The 24,476-nt window shown below is 39.1% G+C and overlaps 1 protein-coding gene across 5 annotated transcripts in view; it reads right to left on the minus strand.

Annotated features, from left to right (window-relative positions):
• LOC150080735 (uncharacterized) overlaps positions 1–24,476 on the minus strand; it is an 856,799-nt gene that overhangs the window by 542,838 nt on the left and 289,485 nt on the right. For all 5 annotated transcript variants that reach the window (XR_016547438.1, XR_016547439.1, XM_090382087.1 and 2 more), the window contains exon 2: positions 608–1,489. Coding sequence is in view for 3 of the 5 variants with exons in the window: in XM_090382087.1 (XP_090238213.1) it covers positions 608–708 (101 nt within the window). In the remaining 2 variants the exon portion in view is untranslated. The remainder of the gene's footprint in view (positions 1–607; positions 1,490–24,476) is intronic.

Below are 24,476 nucleotides of genomic sequence, written 5' to 3' on the forward strand. Positions count from 1 at the left end.
TTTTCTGTAAATGACCACAGCTACTAAATGTGTCCATGAAAATTTTATAGCTCGCTCGTTTGAACGACACATTTTTAATTCAAATTGCATAAATTTTTTAGACATGAATTTTTTTTTTTTTTTTATAACTTGGTTTTTCACAACCATCTTGCCCTGTTTTTTCTCTTAAAATAATTGCCAGGAGAAGAAGATTTTTCAATTCCCTCTAAATACTTACCATGTAATATTTGTAACTGTGAATCCCATAGTTTTTAGAGTGCTAATGTCGAGCCATTAGCACTCTAACTTGATGGAACAGATTCCATCACATTATAAGTCTCGAATTTTAACTCTAAAGGAAGAAGACAACGTTTCAGCGATGTTAGAAATAATGCTCTTAAATAATCTGAAGTGTAATTTAGGGAGATCTAAACAATGTCAGCGATGGATACAACACTAAAATTTCGTTTAGCAAACAAGTAAATTCTTAAATTTACCACCAAACGTGCACAATATATTTAAGGTAACATAACTTAAATAAGGACGAAGGCATGCAAGTGTACAGAACATGGATTGTAGCGACATCACGCATGACTGTGAGGAAATCGAAGATGACAAGACTACTTACTTTCGGTAGAACAGCCTCCCAGATCTAGTGATGTGAGCTGTGCATCCTTTCCTGATCTTCTGATTAAGCTCGGTCAAGTATTTCGAAACATCGGTCTCCATAGCAAGGCACACCGAAGGGGAAAAGAATGATAACTCAGGTAGGTCGGCAGAGCAGATATCCTTCTCCGGGAATCGGGATGTACAATGCAACAACACGACAATTTCGGCTGCACGCAAGCGCGTGCAAGAGACATAAACACGCACACAACGTGCAGCCCTCCCCCCGTCACTCACTCACTCACCCGACGAATCTTAAGCTGGGGGTACGTCTTCGCTGATTATCCGTTCTCCAGAGCCGACCAGCGCCTTGGAGTGGTAACCACTTCCGTTTCTAAGCAACACATCAGTGTCAGTTGTCGGCATCGTTGTGATAGGATTAGAAGGAACACATTCGGTTAAGTAGGCGGTATTGCCAGTTAGCGCGCGCACGAGGACGACAGAGTCCAGTGGGGGGAAGGGGAGAAAAACACACGTTTCTGGATATCACGGACGACGGCAACTAACTCGCCGGCGAAACATGAGCACGTGTTCCAAGGCATATCCAACTGCCACTGTATTTGGGACTACCTGTATCTCCTCCTTGCCCCGAGCGATGGTATCGCCGTCTAGCGGCAGAGGTCAGGGAATTATGTCTGAGCTTCCCCGCAGGCAATAGGTGTAGGTCTAAAGGAACATAGGTTTTCCATCAGGGAATCACTTGCGGCGATCCGAGAAACGGTTATCGGAGGGTGACTTCGGGCCGTTGCCATGGTTACACTTTGTACGCTCCTTAGTTGGAGACACAGGGTCCGGTGTCATACTTTGAACTTGCCCTCATCTCACATTATTTGACTGGAAGGTTCTGCAAAAGAATGAAATAATAAAATATGTGAGTGGAATTGTCTTAAGAGCTAATGTTTAGTCTAGCAGAACATCATAAGAACATACTGTGTAGGGACCGAAAGTGTTCGGGAGAATGTGCTGTGGTATGCGTGCCACCGAAATGATCAAACAAAATTAATTGTGGAATTTTCAGTCGAATAATGTTAATAATTAACAAACACCACAGAGCCGGTTTCAGTAATGTTACTCTTTAACTAATAGATGGCGCTCTTACATACCGACAGAGGATGATCAATAAACGAGTTAGTTAATTGTTATTACAAAACCAGTTTACCCGAGAAATAATGTAATACACCCTTTTCAAAGTAGTCTCTACGTCAGTAGACACATGCCGGCATTCTTCTCACTTCTGGAAATAATTCAAGTAGCTCCATGGGCGCCTACTATGGGATGGTTGAAGCACTCGAACACCCATGGAATCTAACTAGAATTTGTCACTGAATTTTGTTACTATTATATATATATAATCTTTATTGTATACAAACGTGGTGTATACAATAGTCTTTGGTATATACAATATTACACAATTTTATTCTACTTTGTAGGGTTTACATTATTTAATCATGGAATTGTTTTCAGAATAAATAATGTAATTCGTTTTAATGCCACTAGATTTATGCAAATCAAAAAAAAAAGTTCTGCAATACAGTATTTCCAAATTAGAGTTTAACAACATGTGCCAGCTGCTAAATCACAATGCGCCTTGTGATCAGCAAGCCAAATAGGCACTATTCTGGAATAGGTTTTCTCTAGTCCAGTAGCTAACATTGTTCATCCAGTTATTTTATTTATTTTATTATTATTATTTTATCTTTTCCATCGAATCGCAGTGTAAACACTCTCCCAGAAATAGCAAGATATTCGGGGGGGGGGGGGGCTAGCTCGTAAGCAACACATCGTAAAACTAGCACAATATATAAAAAAAAAAAAAAAAAAAGTATGTTAAAAGAGGCAGGCTCTTTATAACAATAAGGAAATTAATAATAAATACAATTTATTCATCAAAATATTTGTTTATAATAAATAAACTTGTTAAGAAGATTTAAATTTCTTGACAACAAGTTATAATTCATCAAATAAAACAGTTTTCCAGACAAATTTGTTATTAAAAAAAAAAAAAAAAAAAAAAAAAGAGGAAATTACTAAACATAATACATTTCACACTGTAAACAGAGAGTACTTCTTATATGTAAAGCAGCTCTAATCCACTGAATCATTAAATATTTTAATTTGAAAATAGGTTAATTCTCCTTAATCTGAAATCAACACTAGCCAACAATTTGTTACTTATATTCACTGTATGCCTTGCTACAAATCTATTCAGTACCCTAGGGTAAGGCAAAACAATTGCTTTTGGATTACTTAAATTACGTTAAAAATTCCTTTGCTCATTCAACTTATCAAAAATAATGTTCAACTTTTCCTAAATTAAGTTTAATTTCAGTTTTTGAACTGGATAAAAATTTTATATTTTAAAAAAAATTGCCTTCTCTTATTCAAGTCATTCCAAGTATTTTTATCTATTATAAGTCTCAGAGTTCTGCCAATTTAGTTATTTATTACCCTTACTTCTGATAGATTTGCTCGTGCCCATAGATTAACTAAATAATTAAGTTGGGAGTCCGCTAAAGCATAATATAAAGTAACTTTTGTTTTAACTTATTCTTAATAGAGTAAAAGAGTACACATAAAATCTTATTTTTTATAGAAATCTGTTATATGAATTTCCAGAACTTTCTAGATTAAGTATTATAAATACTTAGATAAACAATCTAAGTATTTTTTTCACGACGCCCCAGGCCAAAAGAAAAACCTAACAGTTCCGTTTATTAAGTAGTTAGGTCCAAAGATCCAAACAACTTAATTAATAAGTAATATTGAAACTGTGAACTACTTCCAGCTAGTACTTCGCGCGATGTCCGACAGATGTAGTGTTTCCCTCGAAAATTCAAAATATCCCGCGCCCCTCTGAGTTCGCTGCGGTGCCTCGGCGCACAGTTTCGGAACCGCTGCTGTAATCAATCCATAACCCAAGGTAACAATGATTTGAAACTTCTTCCACAGTTTGGAATTTGCAATTCTGATCATGAAGGCATTCATGTTTATGTATTTTAATAGAAGGATGAATATCTAGAATTTGATGAGGTGTAATTACCAAAAATTGTTTTTTCAAAACTGAGTACTAATTTATCATCATGTAGCCAACTGTGCAAATGAATAAGATCCTGCTGTAGGTCATAAATCATATTTGTTAAGTTTTTTCCAACTTCGTCCCCAACAGTATATAAGATTATATCATCTGCATAAACTTCTATAAAATATCTTAATTACTTCAAATATTGAACATTATTCGCCCTGCATGAGTGCTTTGAGGTACCCTTTACTTTACATTAAATGATTTTTCTTTTATATTTTCTACATCAACTGTTATTTTTATTTTGATTAAATAACATGCTAATAGCTGATTGATTCTTCCTCTTATACCATATTTCGGTAATTTTCGTTGCAATGTAGGGACATCTATTAAGTCATAAGCTTTAGTCAAACCTATAAATAAAATCATGATAAAATTATTATTATTTAAATATAAATTAAAAGAATTTATTAAATTCTCTAATAATGTCTGCGTACTCTTACCCTTCTGATATGAGAATAGAGTTTTTTTAGCAATCCATATTGATATAAATACTTGCTATTATGACAAATAAATATAATTTTCTTTAATCTTATTTAGTACTGACTGTAGTGTTATAGGTCTATAATTATAATAATCATGTGGTTAACCCTTTTTATATACTATAATTACCTTAAATGAAAGTAAATTAGTTAGATAGCACCCTGTTTCTATCATCCGTGCAATAAGCTCCACTAAAAGTACAGCAAACTGTGCCTTATTCCTTTTAACTTCGGTTACTGTAATGAAGTTCAATCCATAGATATCTTGTTCTTCAACTGTTCTACAATCCTAAGAATCTCAGTATATAGTGGAGTTAAAACTAAACAATAATTCCCAATTTGAGGAACACTACCTTGTTTAAAAAAAAGTTTGGCAATAATGATTATGAAACCTTTTCATATCTAAAACAGCCTCGGCAAACGCATTTGAAGCATCATACTCTTTATTTAACCAAAAATCTGTTCTAATAATGTTTCCTTTAGATAATCTCTTCCTTGTACTTAACAACTTATTTATGATATTCCATTTCTCCTTTTGAGTTATAGGCTTATCCATAAAAAATCTATTATAATAAGAATTTTTGTTTTTTAATCACCTGTAATCTTGTTTCTACGTATTTTATACTTGTCATAATGTTCTACCTTTAATTGACAATTTCTATATTGCCTAAAATATTTATCCCTTTGAACCATTAATTCTTCTATTTCCTTAGTCATCCATCGTTTCTTTAACTTATTTCTCGTAGTCGTAGAATTAAAGTTGCAAACTTAATTATTTTCATTTCTCTGTGTATTAAACCTTGAAATGTTTATTATTTGTATTATATTATTTTAAAAGACATTTGCGCTTGTTGTATAAGTTACTTGCTCCTGTATAAACATATTTTCTAAATTTTGTTTCAGATTACCTCATGATTAACTGAGTATAGGAAGAAAAATAGTTTATCTAATTTCTTATAATAATAATATGGGAAGGGCAAGACCATCCAGCCCAACCAACTGGAAGTGCCTCCTGAGAAAATGCGCTGGTAACCACCCAGGAATGAAGAAAACGTCAACACATGAAGTGGGGCATCGAAAGAAATACGTTCATCATGCGAACATACTACGAAATAAACAAGCTAGAGACCAATATGACAATGTACAAGCCGAGACTGCACACCAAGTGGTTGCAACGATTCCCGGATATTCAGTTCACTGAACAGCGAATCGCGGACCAGAGAAGGACCATCGTAACAAAGAACCTGATAGCTCCTGCAATCTTGGAAAAAATCAAGCAGGACGTGAGCGATCAACTACAAAGAACAAAGAATATGGACAGCATGGAACAAGAGGAGGAAGAAATACAACCCAGAGCAGCTGAAGTGAAAAGAGACTAGGTACAGAATAGAAGACGAGTGGAAGAAGGCCCTAACAGAATTCGAAGGAATGGACACTACAAATACCCGACAGAATCCTGTGGAGAGTCACAGACCACCTCAATCGGCAATTAATACCACATTACCTCGACAACAACGGTGCAATGCTGGAGGCCATCCATACAGCCGTATACTATGCTGCCATAGCAGACACTGGGATTAATGGAAGATGAACGAGATACCAGCAGCAGAAGAAACGAAAACAAGAAGGAACCGCCAGTTTCGGAAAAAAACTTCAGCAGAAGATAAAAGAATTAAGAGTCAATATAGGCCAATTGTCCCAGTACCAACAGGGTAATAGGAGTAAGAAATTAATTGAAAAAGTGAAGAGCATTCTCAAGATAGAACGTCCACAGCAAACACGAGACCAAAAATCAGAGAATAGGAGAATACACACACTGAAGCAGAACATTCTCGCACACAACAAGAGACTATGTTGATACAAAGAGAGATTGCAGAGGAAAATATGCAAGCTAATCTTTGATGAAAACCAAAGAGCCTTCTGCAGGAGTATGACAAAATGGGAAAGACAGAAACGGAATATACGAGCAGAAGACAATCGAGGAGTTCTGAGACAACATTTAGAGCAGCGAAGAAGACATAACATTGAACTATAATGGACGAAAACCAAGGACTTACAAGAGATGAGAGAATGGGAGATTCGGGAGGAAGAAGTACAACAGTCGATCAGGAACACCGACAACTGGCGAATCCCAAGAATAGATAACGTCCCCGACTACTGGTACAAGAAGCTCACTTGCACAAACAAGCACCTAGTAGTGCAGTTCTCCCGAATGATAAGGGACCCAGAGACAATCCCAGAGTTTCTTACTCAAGGAATCACATATCTGAAGGCTAAAGATCAGGATACAAGAAACTCGACTAAACGCAAACCGATTACCTGTCTTCCAACGATGTACAAGATCCTGACCAGCTGTATAACTAAGAAGATATCAAATCACTGGAAAACGAGAACATCATGGCCGAATAACAGAAAAGATGCAAGCGGATGAGCAAAGGATGCAGGGAGCAATTAACTGACACCACAGTTACAAACAAGCCTACAAGAAGTGCCACAACCTGTACACGGCTTATATCGATTACCGTAAGATCTTTGACTCCGTGATTCATAGTCGACTAATAGAGACTATAAAGATCTACAAAGACAATCCGACAGTGACAAACTTCCTAGAAGCAACACTGGCGAAATGGAGTACCACTATACTACAAAGGTCGAGAACATCATGAACTGACCGATTACCATCAGGAGAGAAACAGAACCAACTGTGGTTCTGTCTAGCACTCAACACGCTATAGACCACGCACAACAACAACAATTCATTTTTTTTTTTTTTGAAATAAAATAAGTGTAAATCCAGTAAATATCTTTAATTATGAATACTTTGGAGCTTTCGAAACAATCGTGTCTCTTCTTCAACAGAGTTTGAACTTAACGGATACAGTTATGCGTGTGAAGGTACGTTATTCAGCCATTAAACTGGCGTTCATTGTTGCTACAGGGACATGCGCAGTTCTTCTCTAGCGCTTTTCGAGGTATAAAACGGTTGTCTCCAAGATGGTGTGCAGTCTCATGCCCTTGCAGCGGTTCATGGCTCTCGAATTGCTCAATATATTGAGTGACTCCAACCATATGCGGTGGCGGAAGTGCCTGGAGTGGTCTATTATTTCGTAGTCTCGTTTGGGATTGAGGTCGTGGTGGGTAGCCCAGAAGTGCTCTGCGATTAAGGACTGGTCGGTCTCAGTAAGGCGGATTGCTCTGTCGCGTTCCGCAAGGCGGTCTTGAAGACGTCTCGAAGTGTCTCCTACGTAGCAGCTGTCACAGTCTCTACAGGTTATGCGGTATATTCCACCACGACCTCAATTGAAGAAGAAACACGATTGTCTCGAAAGCTCCAAAGTATTCATAATTAAAGATATTTACTGGATTTACACTTATCTTATTTCATTGTACCATGGATCCCAGTACAACAGGCCCATTTATACTTAATTTTTTTATTTATTTACATATATATATATATATATATATATATATATATATACAACTGTTCAGTGTAGCGGGGAAACTGGAACAGAGTTCAACTCCGCCAGTTAACATCGTTTACAGAATGCTGTAGTTTGGCTAAATGACGAGTCGCCACAGGTCACCAAGATAACACATGAAAAGTTGGCACGGAAATCCCAGTTGTTCAAAGAAAGCATACCAGATTACAAGTACGAACTCCAGGTCGTACTAGAGACCCACAAGTTGGCTAAATGTAGATCATATGTGCCACCTTAACCAGGAAGCAGCAAAAAGGTACCCATCCTCAGCACGATGATGTGGGCTGTATTAACTTAATTGCCCAAAAAGGGGCAGATCCCGCACCCACCTAAGGCAGCGCTAAATCGGTGGTTGCCAGCATATTTCTCTAGTTGCCCCTACTAGAGAAAAAAAAACATAAAGAAAGAAATAAGTCACTGAAGGCTTCGTAAATTTCAGTATTGCTAAGGATAATCCTGAAAGGCAAGCGGGATGAAAGATGAAAGCAATCCATTCGCAATGACGCGTCATTGGAACTCGTCATTGAAGTTGTCAGTAACGGCCTTCTGTTGAAAATGGCTGAAATAAGACAGTTTCAATCAAAACTTTTACATTTTCAGGCGAGAAGTGCGGAACATGAATGTAGCATTTTGATTATTACTACAAGAAACAGTATTGCATCCAGGAGTAAAGGAAATAGGTACAGGGAATGTATAAGTGTTAGGAGTTAATTATGAAATAAGACAAGAAGAATGAATCATGTTTTTTTTATATATATAATTGTCAAATCGGATTAACTAGTGAAGGAAAACTGGAATAAGAATAATATATGCAAGGTATCTCTGAGTCAACTTTGTATATTATGATTTGTATATATGTATGTAATAAATTTCATGTTTTATTTTCATTTTGAGTCATGTTATTCTAAGAAACACACGTCTTGCTTGCCTAGTTAAGAGTTTGCTCTCCCACAATTTGGCCAGAGAATCCTGAAAATTTACAAACGGGAAACAAAGTAATTAAATTATCCTCATGATCCTGAGAATCTTCTGTGAGATATACAGTGTATAGCAGTCAGGTGGCAAAAGGTGGGGCCTTGGTAGGTGTGAGGGCACCTAAGAAAAAGAGATATACAAAAAAGGTAGTAATCTTCTCTGAATTTCAGTAAATAGCTTTATACTATCCCGCCCCCACAGCCTCAACTGAGAAGCAATTCCAGCAACTACTTCGGATCACCGAAGAATTCAGCAATGATATCAGGACGGAATTCAGTCCAGACAATTGCAAGACCCACTAACTGCATCAAGGGAAATTAGTCGGCCAACACTACCAGCTGCAGATTGAAAAAGAAATCGAAGTCATGAAAGGGAAAGATACCTACAAATACCTGGGGAGGATGCAGGTTCAGTAGTTGGAGTACAAGGAGATCAAGGCTTGCCTGACTGAAATATACCATCAGAGACTCAGAAGCCTGCTCAAAGCAAAGCTGAAAGGAGGGAAAACAGTAAAAGCCATAAAAACCTAAGCAGTCCTAGTGCCAACATACTCCTTCAGGATCACAGATTAGACTAACGTCAGCTGGAGGATATCGTGAGAAAAACAGGGCAGCCGCCAAGACCAACCAAAATCAGCCGTGGAGAGACTGACAATAGCTCGGAAAGGAGGAGGAAAGCGCCTGATAGACTTTATCGAACAAAAGAAGACAGCGATAGCTAACTGAGGTTACTTCCTGAAAAACAAACCAGCGCTCTAGCAGGCCATCAGGAAGACAATCAGCAAACCCCATTCAACCTAAGTGAGGAGTCCTCTCCTGCTCAGGTGGAACAAACGAAGCTAGAACGATGGCAAAGAACACACTCCATGAAAGACATATAGATACGACTTCCATCAAGACCATACAGATAAAATGGCTTCCAATGAATGGCTCACGAGCAGGACGCTCTTCCCCGAGACTGAAAGATTCATGTTCGCCATCCAAGACTTGACCTCAGAAACGACCCAACACATCACTGCAAGGTGATCACCCAGACGGAGTACACTCGTAGTGGCTACGAGTCGCCACAGGTCACCAAGATAACACATGAAAAGCTGGCACGGAAATCCCAGTTGTTCAAAGAAAGTGTACCAGATTACAAGTACGAACTCCAGGTACGAACTCGTACTAGAGACCCACATGTTGTACTACGACCGCACCATAATAACAGACGAAACAATCCAGCACAACAGTTCTGGAAATAACCCTTGTCGACAAGAAGGAAAATGCTACCTATCTGATTGACATAGCAATACCCAACACTGGCAACCTTCAGAAAACCCACAAGGAAAAGACCAGGCAGTACACGGACCTAAGACAGGAGATTAAAGAGATATGGCATATGCAACAAATAACTACCATCCCGATCAACCACCGTTATGGTGCCAAATACCCTACATAACAGCCTAGCAGCAATAGGTCTCCCAGGAAACAGATTCAAGGTAGAAACAGCAAACCAAACTGGGAACTGTATAGGGAACACTTACAGTCAAACGAGAACCATCTGAAGAACAGGATGACCATACAAACCGGAACAAATCACGCTGCCAGCGTACCTGATCCAGATGTCTTGCAGCAGGACATAACACAACTCATAACATCGTCATCGCAGATAGCGATGAGAAGGGAAAAACCAGCCACCGGAGAAAAGCTCTGGTGGACTCCTGAACTTAGAAGAGTGCGGAAAGAAGCCCAGAGGAAAAGGAAAGAATTCCAAAGGGCAAGAAGGATGTGGCCACCAGAGGAAGTGTAAATCTTGCGATAGCGCTACCGAGAAAAGAGAAATGCTTACACCGAAAAAATCAAGAGGCAAACGTTGGAGAATCTCGTCTCCACAACGGGCAACACCGTTCCCTAGGAAGTGGTGTACAAAATCACCATAAATAAGTTCCCAGGGGGAGGTTAACAATTCCACAAAGATGCTGCAAGGCACAATAACAAAGACATGGAGGGAGTCCACCACCAATATTCTAAATGTAATATTCTAGGAACCACCTACACAGCAGGAAATATGTGATAAAAATCAAAATTACACAACAGAACGGCAGGAGCATCCTTTCCCGATGGATGAGCTACGGGCCGCAGCACTGAAAATTAGGAATAAAAGATGCCCTGGCCCAGACTTGATAGAACCAGAGATACTCAAAAAAGACTGGAATATGAGCCTGAACTCCTCCTCTATCTCTTTAACACTTGCCTACAAGCAGGGAAATATCCAACACATTGGAAGACAGCCAACCTGAAGCTGATCTTAAAAAATCCTGCTAAGCAACCTGACCAACCAGACTCATGCCGTCCTATAGCCCTTCTCTCAACTCTAAGTAAATTGTACGAAAGATTACTTCCCAGAAGAATACTAGCCCACTACACTGTAGCAAACATTACAAACCTCAATCAATTCTCAACCATTGAAGCCATCCAGAAACTTCAGACTGAGGCACAACAATGTACCAAGAAATACTTCCTCGCCATCCTGGTCGACTTCGCCGAGGCGTTCGATTCACTTTCGTAGTCGATCGTCGTCGCCAGACTCCGAGTGGCAGAGACCCCCCTTAACCTCTACCAGAGCATAATGACCTACCTGAAAGACAGGAGGATAGAGGTAGTCACACCATTCCAGAAAGTGACCAAGAGCATCAACAGGGGCTGCCCACAAGGATCAGTCCTGGGGCCACTCCTGTGGAACATTGTCTTTGATGAATTTCTTGCAATGGACCTGAGGGGAGGTTGGATCCCAGGCCTTTGCTGTTGACCTAGTCTTGACTGTGGCAGCGGACTCAAGGGCAGGATTGGAGGCCCTTGCCAACCACGCGCTGGTGATCTTGCAGGAATGGACAACGACTCACTGCCTAAATATATCAAAGACGAACCCAGCTTCTAATATCTTTGGTGAGGATATTAGAAGACTCCCCAAATTAAGCTCCAAGGGAACACGATAAAACTGATGAAGCAAGTGAAATATCTCGGACTTATCATAGACAACAACCTGTCCTTTAAACCGCACCTCCTATACTTAAAAGAAAAAATAAGGAAATACGTGGCCATGATTCTCAGGATGCAAGGCGAGACTGGGGGCTAAAAAGACGCACCCTGTCTCTATACTACAAGGCGGTTTTCATACCTGTGATCACCTACGGAACACCCATCTGGTACAGGAAAGTGATCACCGTGGTTAACAGAAAACTTCTCAACACTATACAGAGAACCATACTCCTTACCATAACAAGAGCCTGCAGAACAGTGAGCACACACGCCTTGCAGGTCCTGGATGGGGCCCTGCCGCTGGACCTGGAGGTCGTACGCTAGTATGTTATACCACCTTTCCAAAGAGAAAACAACAAACCTGATTGGATATACTACAAACCCGGCAAATGCCTGCAATACAGAAAAGCTACTGCTGTGGATTTACAGCACGTGTGGCAGAACCGTTGGTCCTCATCTACAAAGGGAGAAGTAAAGATAAAATTCATACCGCACATAGATAGAATGTATCGAAATCCCCCCCCCCCGGGTTTTCCCCAGGGCTAAATGCAACTTTCTTGCTGATGGGGCACGGACCGATAAAGGCCAAACTTACAGCGCTTGGGATTATTGAAGATGGGGCATGCACCTGCGGCGAAGAAGAATCATGAAAACACTTTATGTACGAATGCACATTATACGAAGACCTAAGTGTATACTTATTACGCAAATATAGTACCTGCCTAAAAACGGGAAACGCTAACTCAGTGAATCCGAGGATGAATATAAAGCCTTCAGCAAATATGCACAAAAACTATTTGCAAGAAGAAGACAGTGAGCAGTCCCATAAAACAACATGCAGACCAACACACGGACGGACACAGTCAAGTAAGGGAGATAGAACCGTGGAGCTGACAGAAGCTGATACCTGATGACCCAGGGAACCACAAAGCAGAACTACAAACCCAAGGACTAAGGATTAAAGTGCACCCACCTCGTTGACAAAACACCAATAAACTGAAAGGACAAAGGTCACATGAGCGACCGCAAGACTGACCCTCACTGAACTTTGTCTTTCACTGAGCTATATCTGAGTTCTGACTTCCACCCACTCTCAAGTGACAACCTGATGGGAGGGGGGCAAAGCATGAGGACAAAGTAGCTCCCAGGCCTCACCTACCACAATACGTCCACACAGATGAAGATGGCTCCACCTACAAATGGATGAGACCGCACCTGAAGTGCAACCAAAGCCTATACGGCCCTCACCACACTGGACGGGAATCTGGTCCCATGGGTGAGTCCGAAAATTTTGGTGACCCGGATAGGAATAACATGATGGCAAAAGAGAGAGAGAGAGAGAGAGAGAGAGAGAGAGAGAGAGAAGCAGCGTTGCTGTATGGCCAAATTGGCTTTCCTGACCGCACTCCCTTGTATGGTCCTATCTTTCCCTTCCCCCTAGCAGGGGTTGGGAGGAGACAGTTTCTGCAGTCTTCTCCCTCCCTCGCCGCCTGGTGAGCATGGGCCTGCCTCACTGACAATCTGGGGACGCATTCTCTATCATCCCCAGTCTTCAGTCTCCCCCCCCCCCACTATCTATACGCCAGCACATGTCCCACACTGTAAAACTCTAACAATGTCTAAATTAAACTAACTATACAAACTTTTAAGCCTTACAGAATCTAGTGTTTACCCCTACGATGCTTTCCCCCCTTAAGGCCCTAGCCACTGCAATCCTAGGAAACTAGATGGCAGAGTCTGCCAGAGTAAAAATTTCAAACTACTATGTACTGGTCTGCCTCCACCAGGCCAAATGTAGGCAACGTTGGGCCCCAGCTGGGGTATAGTGATTAAATGGCCAGAAGAACAACGATACATAACACTACACTTGCAAAATCCATACACTTTTAAATCTCTGGCCTTTGCAGTGAACCCACAATCAAAACAACGTGGAGATGGCTGGAAACCCCTGGTGCCATCAGACACAAATACATTTTACACCACTACTTCGCCTGGTGAGACATGCCTTACTGACCACCTGGGGTTGTCTTCACTATCGACCCTGTACTTTCTGTCTTTCCCCCACACAACTAATCAAAATTAACGATGTCTAAATTGAAACAGCAACCACATCAACCTTTCCTGGCTTTTTCTAAACTTAAGCGTACCTTTTTTTTTTTTTTTTTTTTTTTTTTAAATAGGTCCTAGCCACTAAGATCTCAGGAAACTAGGTGGCAGGGCCTGCCATAGTAAAATAAAAGTTGTACCGGTGTACTTGGTCTGCTTTCACGGGGCTTAGTGTGGGCAACGGTGGGCCCCAACAGCTAAAAGGTCAGATGAACAACGGTACACAACACCCACACACTTAAATCTCTGGCCTCAACAGTGTTCTGTTTCACACGATAATGAAAGTGTTAACATTATCGCTTTTCAACCTTTTCGTTTTCACCAACTCTGCCCCACAAGTATTTATTAAATCCTGCATTTCTTTATGAAACCGAGGTCATTTGCTATTCACGGATTCGCTGATAATCTCTAGAAGCTCGTTTGCTGAAAAGTGCAATGTATGATGACGAGACATTTAATCTAAACATTCCAGGACCTAGGAAAAGTTGAAAAAGTCATCTACAGAGAAGTCAGTGAAAAGTGGTCTAGAAATCTCAAAGGCGTGTTTACATTAATATGATGTGCCATCATCTCTTGAATAACTTCATTCACTGAAGCTAACTCAAGTCGAAATGTCTTAATATAGACATTCGTAGTTTAAAATGGCGGAACAACAAAGAATGTTTGCTCGTCGTGGGAATCCATAGGAGTGTTATTACAATCGTATTTTTGCCATTTTTACATAAGGCACAGAATGGTAAGTGCGTTGGAAACAAAACACCACACACACACACACACACACACACTTAAAAGAGGTGTGTACGTAGGCGTGAACGAACGTTTGAATGCCTTTTGACAATAGCCGCCACATCTCTAAACAATTGGTGAAGGCACCAAAGCAGTTCACATTTCCTTCAACAGTCTCTGGTGGCAAAACAAAGGATGTTTACAAGAGCGTGGTATTCTTGTCAGACTACATTTCTGCAGAGATGTTTCACGGGCTCCTGTTTTTGCCACCCCAAGAACGCTGAGTGCATCGTAACTGGGATGCCATTCGAACTCTGAATAGCATTCATTACAAGCTATGCTTACAGAGATTTCAGTCAACTCTCTCCTCCCTCTTTATAGTGAGCAAGTCAAAGTTGAATGGGAGACACAGTGAAAGCATGTATAGTTGAAAATTAAACCCAGAAACAGCATATAAAAAAAGAGGTAGAAAGAATTATCTATATGGAATCTTTTTATTAATCTTCTTCCCGGGAACTCATTTCCTGCTGTGACATATTCATAAAAGATTTTAGTGAACTTTCTCAATAGCCAGCATCCTGCCGTGAAGCATCACAGCCAATTCACTGTCATTAAGTCTTTCCCTACGATGTCGTAAGAAACTCGTCTGTCCTTTGACTACGAAAGAATACACATCCCTTAGAAACAAAGTAATTCCTATTTCTGTTCTATCAGAGGGTGTCAAAGTGTGTGCATAACTGCACGTACGAAATGTCACACTGGTGGAGTACAATCACCAATAAATGGACTCGATATAGTTTAGCATAAAATGTAATCCTTTTAAAAACAGTAGTGTTTAATACTGGTAACAAAGTATAACAGCAATCACTGCACACGTGTACTAAACAACTGCTAACAAATATTGAATTACTTTTTTTTTGTTCTGCATTCTTTAAAAGATAGCAGAACTTCCAGTTGTACACGAAATTTAAAATTTTTGTTGCCTTTACCAGTAAATATTTTTCTTTATGCCCGATGGTTAGGAATCCCCCATAAAAGGAATATCAACTTCGTGAACAGATTTAGGAGAGGGGTTTTCTTGAATCAGCTCAGAAACTAGTACTTAATACAGAATGCGATTCGTCCTATGATATTAAAATGAAGTAAAACCTTGTTTGAACCACAAGTATCTTGAATTAACCTTTGCGCAAGGGAAATAGCAGAATCATAGAAAATCCAGGAGATATCGCTGGTGAGTTGAATAGACACTTTGTACTGTATTAATCATCACGGCAGAAAGTCCCTTCCCAGGGATATTGTCCTAAGGTACCAGATTAATGTAAAATATATAATATCGATATTAAACAAGGGGGGGGGGGGGATCTTCTAACACACAAACAAAAAAAAAAAAAAAAAAAACGAATGAGCATGAAAGTGCTCATTCTCCAGGTAAGTCTCAAGGTACAGATTGTATTCCGAGATTGTAGTTAGATTCGGCAGTAATTCCCTTGGATTAGAGAAGTGCCAACGTCTTACCAATACACAAAGGGGAGGAAAGTAAGGATCAGATAATTAACTACAGACCGGTTAGTCCAACCTCAGTGGCAGGAAAGGCGTAGTGTATGGTCAAAGATGCATTACAGTATCATCTTCAGAAATATAATACTGCATTTTAAAAAAAGCAAAACACCGCTTTGTAAAAGGATAATCTTATTTAACTAGCCTGATAAACTACTATGAAGTAGTTAAGTACGAGTCGGATTCCAGAAATAATTCCGACATTATATCTTGGAGTTCAGAAAGCTTTTGACTCGCTCCCATATTTGGGGTTGGCGTAAAAACTGGAGTTTATTGGAATTACGGGCAAGAGCCTGAGGTGAATTGGGAGATTGCTGAAGGACACGGTACAAAGGATTGTTACAAACACTGCGCCAAGATTACAATCGAGTTCCCTCAAAGTTCGGTGCTAGGGCCACTCTTATTTCTGATCTTGAATAATATAGAAGAGAAAACAAATGGGTACGACATTCAAATATGCAGATGGAAGGATGATTAATGATACAAATCAGGATGCGCTTATTCATAACGATTTGGATAGGCTTCATGGATGATCGGAGAAATCGCAGTTACGTTTTAATTCTGCCAAATGTAAGGTTCCTTTTCGGATAAAGCAAACTTAGAGTAACTTATACACTGAGTAGAGTACAGCTGAAAGGCTTAAATGAAGAATGAGATTTGGATATTTTGTTGTTGTGTGTGTATGGTTTTATGGCGCGACCGGGCTAGCCAGGTGGGTAAAGTGCCTGCCTGGCAACCCAAAAGTCGCGGGTTCGAATCCCGCCTCGGGCTTGGATCAAAGTACTACAAAAACCTTGGGAGGTGCATTATGGCCACAGAAGCCGATGTGCCAACAACTACCAAAAAAAAAAAAAAAAGTTTTATGGCGCAAAAATCTGCTACGACTATATTGATCCTGCTCAGGTTTTGCTATTACCGGTTATGTTGTTACTAATGTTACTGTATTAGATGCGGTTGGTAAGATTTATTAACTTGAAGAAGGTAAAGAGTTCATTTATCTCTGATTGATCTCCCAGAATAAATTGAAGAGTTAATTGTCTGTATGAATATGATATGAAAGCTGACTGGCGGACTATTTGCTAACGGACATTCTATGATTACGTGCTTTACTGTGAGCTGGGAATGACATTGAGGAGGATTGTCTTTCATTAGGAGGTAAGAGTGCGTTAAATGTGTGTCCTATACGAAGCAGGGCAAGGATAACCCTCTTCGTATCTCTTTGATTGAAAGCTTGATGATTTCTAGCATTTCGGCTGCTGTTTGATCTGGTATACAGTAATTTGTTGCTAGTTTGAGATTGCAAGGTCTGTGTCCATACATTTTCAGAGGATTTTCGAATGACATGGGCAAAGTCATTTCATGGAACTTTATGCACGAGAGAGATTACATTTCACGGATGTTTTGCTGCTTGATCAGCACGTTCATTGCCCTGTATTCTAGAATGTCCAGGAATCAAAGCGAAACTAATTATTTGTTGTTTTTTCCTGAGGTGAAATGAGCAACAATGAATTTTTCTTGGACATGGACGAGTAGGATGACCTTCTAGCTGTAAGACATATTTTCATTTAATGAGTCTGTAAAAATAATACTTTTTTGTAAGGGAAGTTTTGTCAATGTGATATAGTATGAAATTTATGGCACACACAGTTCAGCACTATATATATATATATATATATATATATATATACACACACACACACACACACACACACAAAATGCTGTTTGTCAGAACCAATGCTGAACGCACTTACGTGTGTATCCGTTTTGAAGACATCAGTACACAGACGAGACTAATGGGAGAATTGCATTACATTAGCAGAATGTAGCTGTTTCATACGTTGGTTTGGGATGGCGTTTTGTTTTCACTGTATGAGATTATGTCGCAACCGACTGAACTGATTTTCACCGGTGAGGTTGTGAGGCTATCTTGGTAGATTTTGTCAACACTTAAGTTCCACTGTGAAGTTAAAATCTTTTTGGTCGGATACCCGCTGGTTTGCATACACTAAATTTGCTATTATATAAGGCTTTCCATTTCGGATTATACAGATATCACCACGTTGGATGTCCGAAAAAGCTTTGAATTTTTGCAGCACAGTTCAGCAGAACTTGCTACGAAGACTGAGTGGGAGTTCATGGATCTCTGTATATAAACTGTGCAGAGGTGATGGACCAGGTAGTATCGAAATGCTCGGCAAACCACATATAAAAAGCTATGATAAATGGGACCAATTTAAGACGCTTTTCCTAGTTGCGGAGCAGATGGGGGGGGGCAGCATAATTTAATCTAGATCGTATTATTATACGGTAAATATATAAGAGTTAATAATGATCAGCCCCCAGTGTCATGGTAGTTATTGCTCAGAGAATGTTTATTTATTCATTTTATTATTATTTTTTAGATAGACTGAATGTAGATATTTTGTGTGCTCTAGGATCCATAATTAATCAGAAATGTCTAATACTATGTTTGAGTGGGATTTGTTGATTTTTTATTCTTAGTTCTGAATCAGGATGCATTTTTCATTTTCAGCAGAAGTGTATTGCCGTTATCTTTTGTATCGAGATTCGATATCCATTATAGATGGTCCAGGACTTGATTTTATTTACAGCACCTTGGAGCTGTCTCTCTATTGTGAGCATATTCTGTGCACGACATTAAATTGTGAGGTTGTCAGCTTATAGATATGTTTCTGGAATGAAAGTTCTGTATGAATGAAAGTTGGTTGCAAACGGGGTTGTGGTGAGGACTGAGCCTTGGAGTACGCCCTCTTTATGATTGTATATTTGAGACAGAATATGATGGTAACGGACTTGAAAAGTTTCATATATATATATATATATATATATGAAACTTTTCAAGTCCGTTACCATCATATTCTGTCTCAAATATACAATCAAAATGTGTATCCAAAAGGTGTTCCTTTCGGAGAAAAGCGTTGCGTATACATGCTTCGGCCTTTGTCATTATGCCTAGTGTTGATCTGTTTTTTTTTTTTTTTTTAATAAAACCCATACTGGTTCGGACTACTAAGAATATTATGCGAATCAAGAAACCATGTTAACCGCTCATTTAGCACTTTTTCTAAAGTTTTACCAAAACAGCTGATGAAGACAACAGGGCGATAGCTATTTGGACTTGAGTGGTCCTTCCCTGGTTTTGGAAAAGCCAGCACAAACGAATGCCGCCGAGAGTCTGGATATGTGTCCTTAAGATATTTTCTATTATAAAGCAGCAAGAGCGTGCATAAGGGCTTTTCGGTGAAATGTTTAAGCATTTGGTAATGGGTTCCATCTGGGCCTGCTGCACTCGGTTCTGATTTGGCTAAGGCTTTATGCAATTTATTTATAACAAAGGATTGATTGCATTGGATTCTATGATGTCTTATGATTTGTATGGAAATTAATTTTGTATTTTTCAGTTTGAGCTTTATATTTTTGAAAGACTGATGATGACTGCTATAGGATCATCTGAACATGAAAAATCACAGATAGGAAAGAGAGCCGGGGGGACAGACGATGAGATCAATTGCAGAAGTAGTTCCTGTAGACAAATGTACATGGGTATGAGCACCAGTGTTTAATATTTTTAAGTTCCTGCTGTCTAGAAGTTTTTCAATGATCTGCTCTTTTGTCTAGATGGAGAGAACCCCACAGGGGATGGTACCCATTGAAGTCACACTATCAAACAGAATGGAGAGGGTAATTGGTTAACTAAATTTTCGAAGTCTTTCAATGCATATGAGCGGAGTTAGGTTTGTTTCTTGTAAACACACTTCTAGGACTGTTTACATATTTCGTGGAGTTTGCATTGCTTGTTGTTTGTGTTGAGGCTTCAGCATCTGGTGAGACAATAATGGGTTATTTTCCTAGTCAACTTTTGGTTTCGTTTGATAAAGTAGTGCCCACGCCCAGTCCGCGCTGCTGAATTGTTAAGGGGACTGAGATGCCAGTTTGTGTTCCAGTTACTTTTGTTTTCTGTACTGCCACCGTGGAGGTAAAGGCATTTGTTTTTTTTAATTTCTTGGTATGTGACCTTATGTTCAGTTTTATATTTCAGAATTTGCTTCTCTTTTCCATATGCTGCAGTCTCTGGAAAGTGCAGGATGGTCTCCTTTGCAATTCAGGTATCGAGGACATGGTGAATTGTATTCGTTATTAGAATGTTCTTTTGAGCCATATGGCACAAACAGCTATCTCTGTTTGGGAATGGCCATATTTTTGACATTTTAAACACCTACTGGAGTGAGGATGTATGGCTTCACCCGGCAGTTCAGATATTCTGCTTTCACTGATGTTGATAGAGTCGGAGTGTTAAAAGTAAGATTTATAGTGCGTGTTGGTGTCAGTTTTCCATCCTTTTTAATAAGGATTCTTTGGGTTTGTATGACATTTTTGTTTTGTAATTCTTGTACAATTTCTTCTTCAGAGCCGTTTAGGAGGTCCCATCCTGCAATGGCACGTTTTGATGTATTTAAATTGGCGCGTGGAGCGACTTTAATGGGAATCCCACCAAAAGCTGTGGTTTTCAGTAATTCTGAATGTCAGTGATCTGTCATTTCTATAAGTAGCTCACCTGATTTCAAACGGTGAACCATTTTTGGCGGACCCGCTCTATGTTCTAGACACGTTTGTATGACAAAGGGAGAAGGTTTACTAATAGGTTGATCTGTTAAAGAATGGAAAATCAGAAAGAATGAAGAGATGGTTTCGTTTTCATCTTTATTTTGTCTTCTTGGCAGTAGATGTATTAGGATCATCTTGCTTCCGAAGCCATTCAGTTCGGTCCGTATATCCAGGTGAAACTTGTGTTGTCGAATTCATTGTTGCTTCTTTTCGTCCTGAAAGGATTACTTTTTCCTTTCAGGTTTCCGGCCCCGCAACAGGGAGGCAGGAACGATACCACTTCATGCCCAAGCGGCTGGAGGAAATTAGTAAGCTAATAAACAAAAAGAAACGCAAGAAGGTGTAAACTTTCTTTACTGTATAGTTAGAATGCATTGCAAGTATATATATATATATATAGATATAAATGCTTAGTACTTCAAAAAGAACATATACAAGACCGATCACTGATTATCGCTTTTAGAAAGCTTGTATCACTAACTACCCAGGGCCTTGAGCTTTTGAAACAGTCATATATGAAGGTTAGCATGAAATTTAAGCAGGCGTTCAGGACCGTGAACAGTTTTATCAATGTTTTACAGCATCTATAGAAAAGGAGGTCTATATACAGACGTCTGTGGTTAGACTGCATTTGGAGTGCAGTATTCAGGTTTGAAAGCCGCATTTGTGAAAACCGGCGTTGAAAATGTTGAGAATCCAAAGACAGGCGATTCATCTAGTGCGAATATCAAAAGAGCGACAATTAGGAGACGAAATTATAAAGGGACGAGTTACAGAACCTAGAACAAGGTATGCCAGAGGGAATCTGACTGAGGCGTATAAAGAATTGGGGGGGGGGGGCACAAACTGAATAACAGTGGAATTTTCACACTGAAATGAGGACACAAAAACACTAGGGAGCATACATATAAACCAAGAGGAAAAACTAAAAGACTGGACCTCAGGAAGTTTATCGTGTTTTCAATCACTGGAATAAACTACATTCCTGGGCGACTGAGGTGGACAGTCCGATGAAGTTTAAGAGACAACTGGATAAGTAAGTGTTCTGACAGTCGGAAGATATAATAAGAGGGATACAAGTTTTTTATCTGTTATTATTTTTTTTCTGTGTGTGTGTGTGTGTGTTGCAGCAATAGCTTCCTTATATGTTATGACCTATACTAATTATGTCAGTTAAATTCTATACTTAAGTCTTTTCTGTTTGTTGACATCGCACCAGATAATCTATAATCTTGGTCAAACCAATACGGAAAATTGCAACTCAGTGGACTGGGTTGCCTCTGGCAGATGGGTCTGTTGTGCACAAAACATGTCTGCTTATAGCTAGCATAAAAGTTCTATAACTGGCAGCTGTTTGTGATCAGTTCGCAGAAAAAGCTTGTTTACTGCACACACATTTTTTTTTCTTTCTTTTTTTTTAACGGATATTTAGAACGTCGATCTCTGAGAACTGCGATTATGCCGACAATTCTACTAACAATAATTGTTCAGGTCATTGGCATGTAAGGTCAATAATCGGCTCGTAAATGTGTTCCATTCCATTCCATCCCATCCCACCTCCATATAGGGTAGTTTATTGATTTATTTAGACCGTAGGACTGTTGGAGGTTGTTACTCTCGGTCACAGATGCTGTGATGGTGCTGCAAGAACTGGTTGGAGATATAAGCAAGTTAACAACTAGTTTGTGTTCTTTCATCTTTCTCTCACCCCTTCGTTTTTTGTCGTTAGTAGCTCCCTCAATTTCCTATAATATCTCAGTGCTGAGCAGTCATCCCTTTATATCGCATTAATGCTACTGTACACATACACACACCCTTATAAAAACTATGTGCGCCTGAGCACACCAATTTATGTGGAGGAGAGGATTTCCCATATAAAAATTTCGATATATTTAAGCCATGGAGGAAATATGAGTGATAACAACTTCACTGTTGCCCTCGTGGTAGCACGGTTGGTAGGATCGCCGTCATCCCCACACCGGGTGGAAGAGCCTTGAGTTCGAATACCGTCGATGACGAGAATTTTTATGGGTCGTTTTCACAACGTGGCTGGGTTAGTCGGTCTCAAGCGAGGGTAGCATGGTTTTTCTCCCGGAAACTCGAATTTTTCGTCCAGAAAACAGAAAATCGACCTCAGAACACACGCAATTAACAAACAATATACACGGAGCAACATGACCTTAGTCATGTTGCAACATGACCTAAAATCCAATAACAAAAACGAAAAACAAACTTCACTGTTACGGCAGCCACACAAGGTACCCAGCTAACAATGCACCACGCATTTCGAACAATCCCGTTACAACATGACAAAGGCAGCCATTACAAAAAAGAATTACAAAACACCGCTATCGGAAATTGAACCACACTCCTAAACACAAGAAGATTTACGGGGCGGGGAGACTAATTACCACGAAACAAAAGCAGCCAATTACAATTAGGTTATTCTTGCCAAGGTGCGATTACGCTACCTGTAATCCTATAATAGTGAAGATAAAATAAACACGATGTCCTATAATACATGTATTTAAAATAAAATAAAATTATAAAATAAGATAATGACAGTTTGATAATACAAATGGAATTGTATTATCAAACTGTCAATCAATATTATCAATATTGTATTGTATGTATACATGTCAAGGGTGGCACCCAGACTAATGTCCATCTCCATCAGTACATTCTGTATCAAAAAACAACAAAAAAAATAAAAATAATAAAATAAAATAAATAAATAAAAAATAAATATTAAAATAAAATAAATATTAAAATAAAATAATAATAAAAAGTAATAAAAATATAATAAATAATAAGTAAATAAATAACGCAAAAAAATAAATTTAATTAAAAAAATAATAATAAAATAAATAATTTTAAAAAAAATAAAAATTCCAGCACTCAGTATCAATCAACCATGACTAACATGGACCGCTAGAATATTAAACAAAAAAAAACCACTAATATCTATAGTACTATACTGTATCTACTAAAACAGCCAACTGTTTTCTTTTTTGAAAGACTAATCTACAATATCAATATTCTTGAAAGCTTAAATAATATTCCTTGAACATATAAATATTCAAAACCTTTATCAAAATTAGAAAATTTATCCCTTAATATATATCTCTATTCTTCATATAGCGGGCTGTTTGTTTTTTGGTTTTTAGGAGCATTAGCCACTAAGGCCATATTGCTCCGGGAATATGCGGTGGTCATTCCCTGACCTTTCCGCTTCCTCCGTATTTGGTGGTGACTGGCTCGAACCCCGGTCTAATCAAGAAGCGTGTGCTACGCACTGCTGCTCCTTCCCACCTGGCTACGGAGGCGCCCATATAGCGGGCACTTATATAGAACATGCTCCCAACTCTCTACCATTTTACATTTACAATATGGTTGGAACTCTAAACCAAACTTTTGTCTTAGAGAACAATGACCAGTTAATATAAAAGAGGTCTCAATATTAGGATAAATTTACTTAGTCAACTTGTTTTCATAAGCAAATGTAACAAACAAAATGTATATTTCAACGTCGATCCAGCAAATCAACATGTCCAAACCAAACGCAAATATATAAATGAACATTAAACTAAATCATAATCATGATTAACAAAAATAAATTAATTATAATCACATAATTAGCGCAAACAAAATGACAGAATAACACATAACCAAGTGACTTCGTTAAAACAATAAGAAACCAAAGAGGGTTATGAGCATTCAAAATAAAGAGAAAGAATAGCACAGAAAAATATATATAATATCCAAGAAGAGTGGGGGAACC

Source organism: Mastigoproctus giganteus, chromosome 9 (genome assembly GCF_048544385.1).
Source record: "Mastigoproctus giganteus isolate SK-2022 chromosome 9, ASM4854438v1, whole genome shotgun sequence".
Classification (NCBI taxonomy): domain Eukaryota; kingdom Metazoa; phylum Arthropoda; class Arachnida; order Uropygi; family Thelyphonidae; genus Mastigoproctus; species Mastigoproctus giganteus.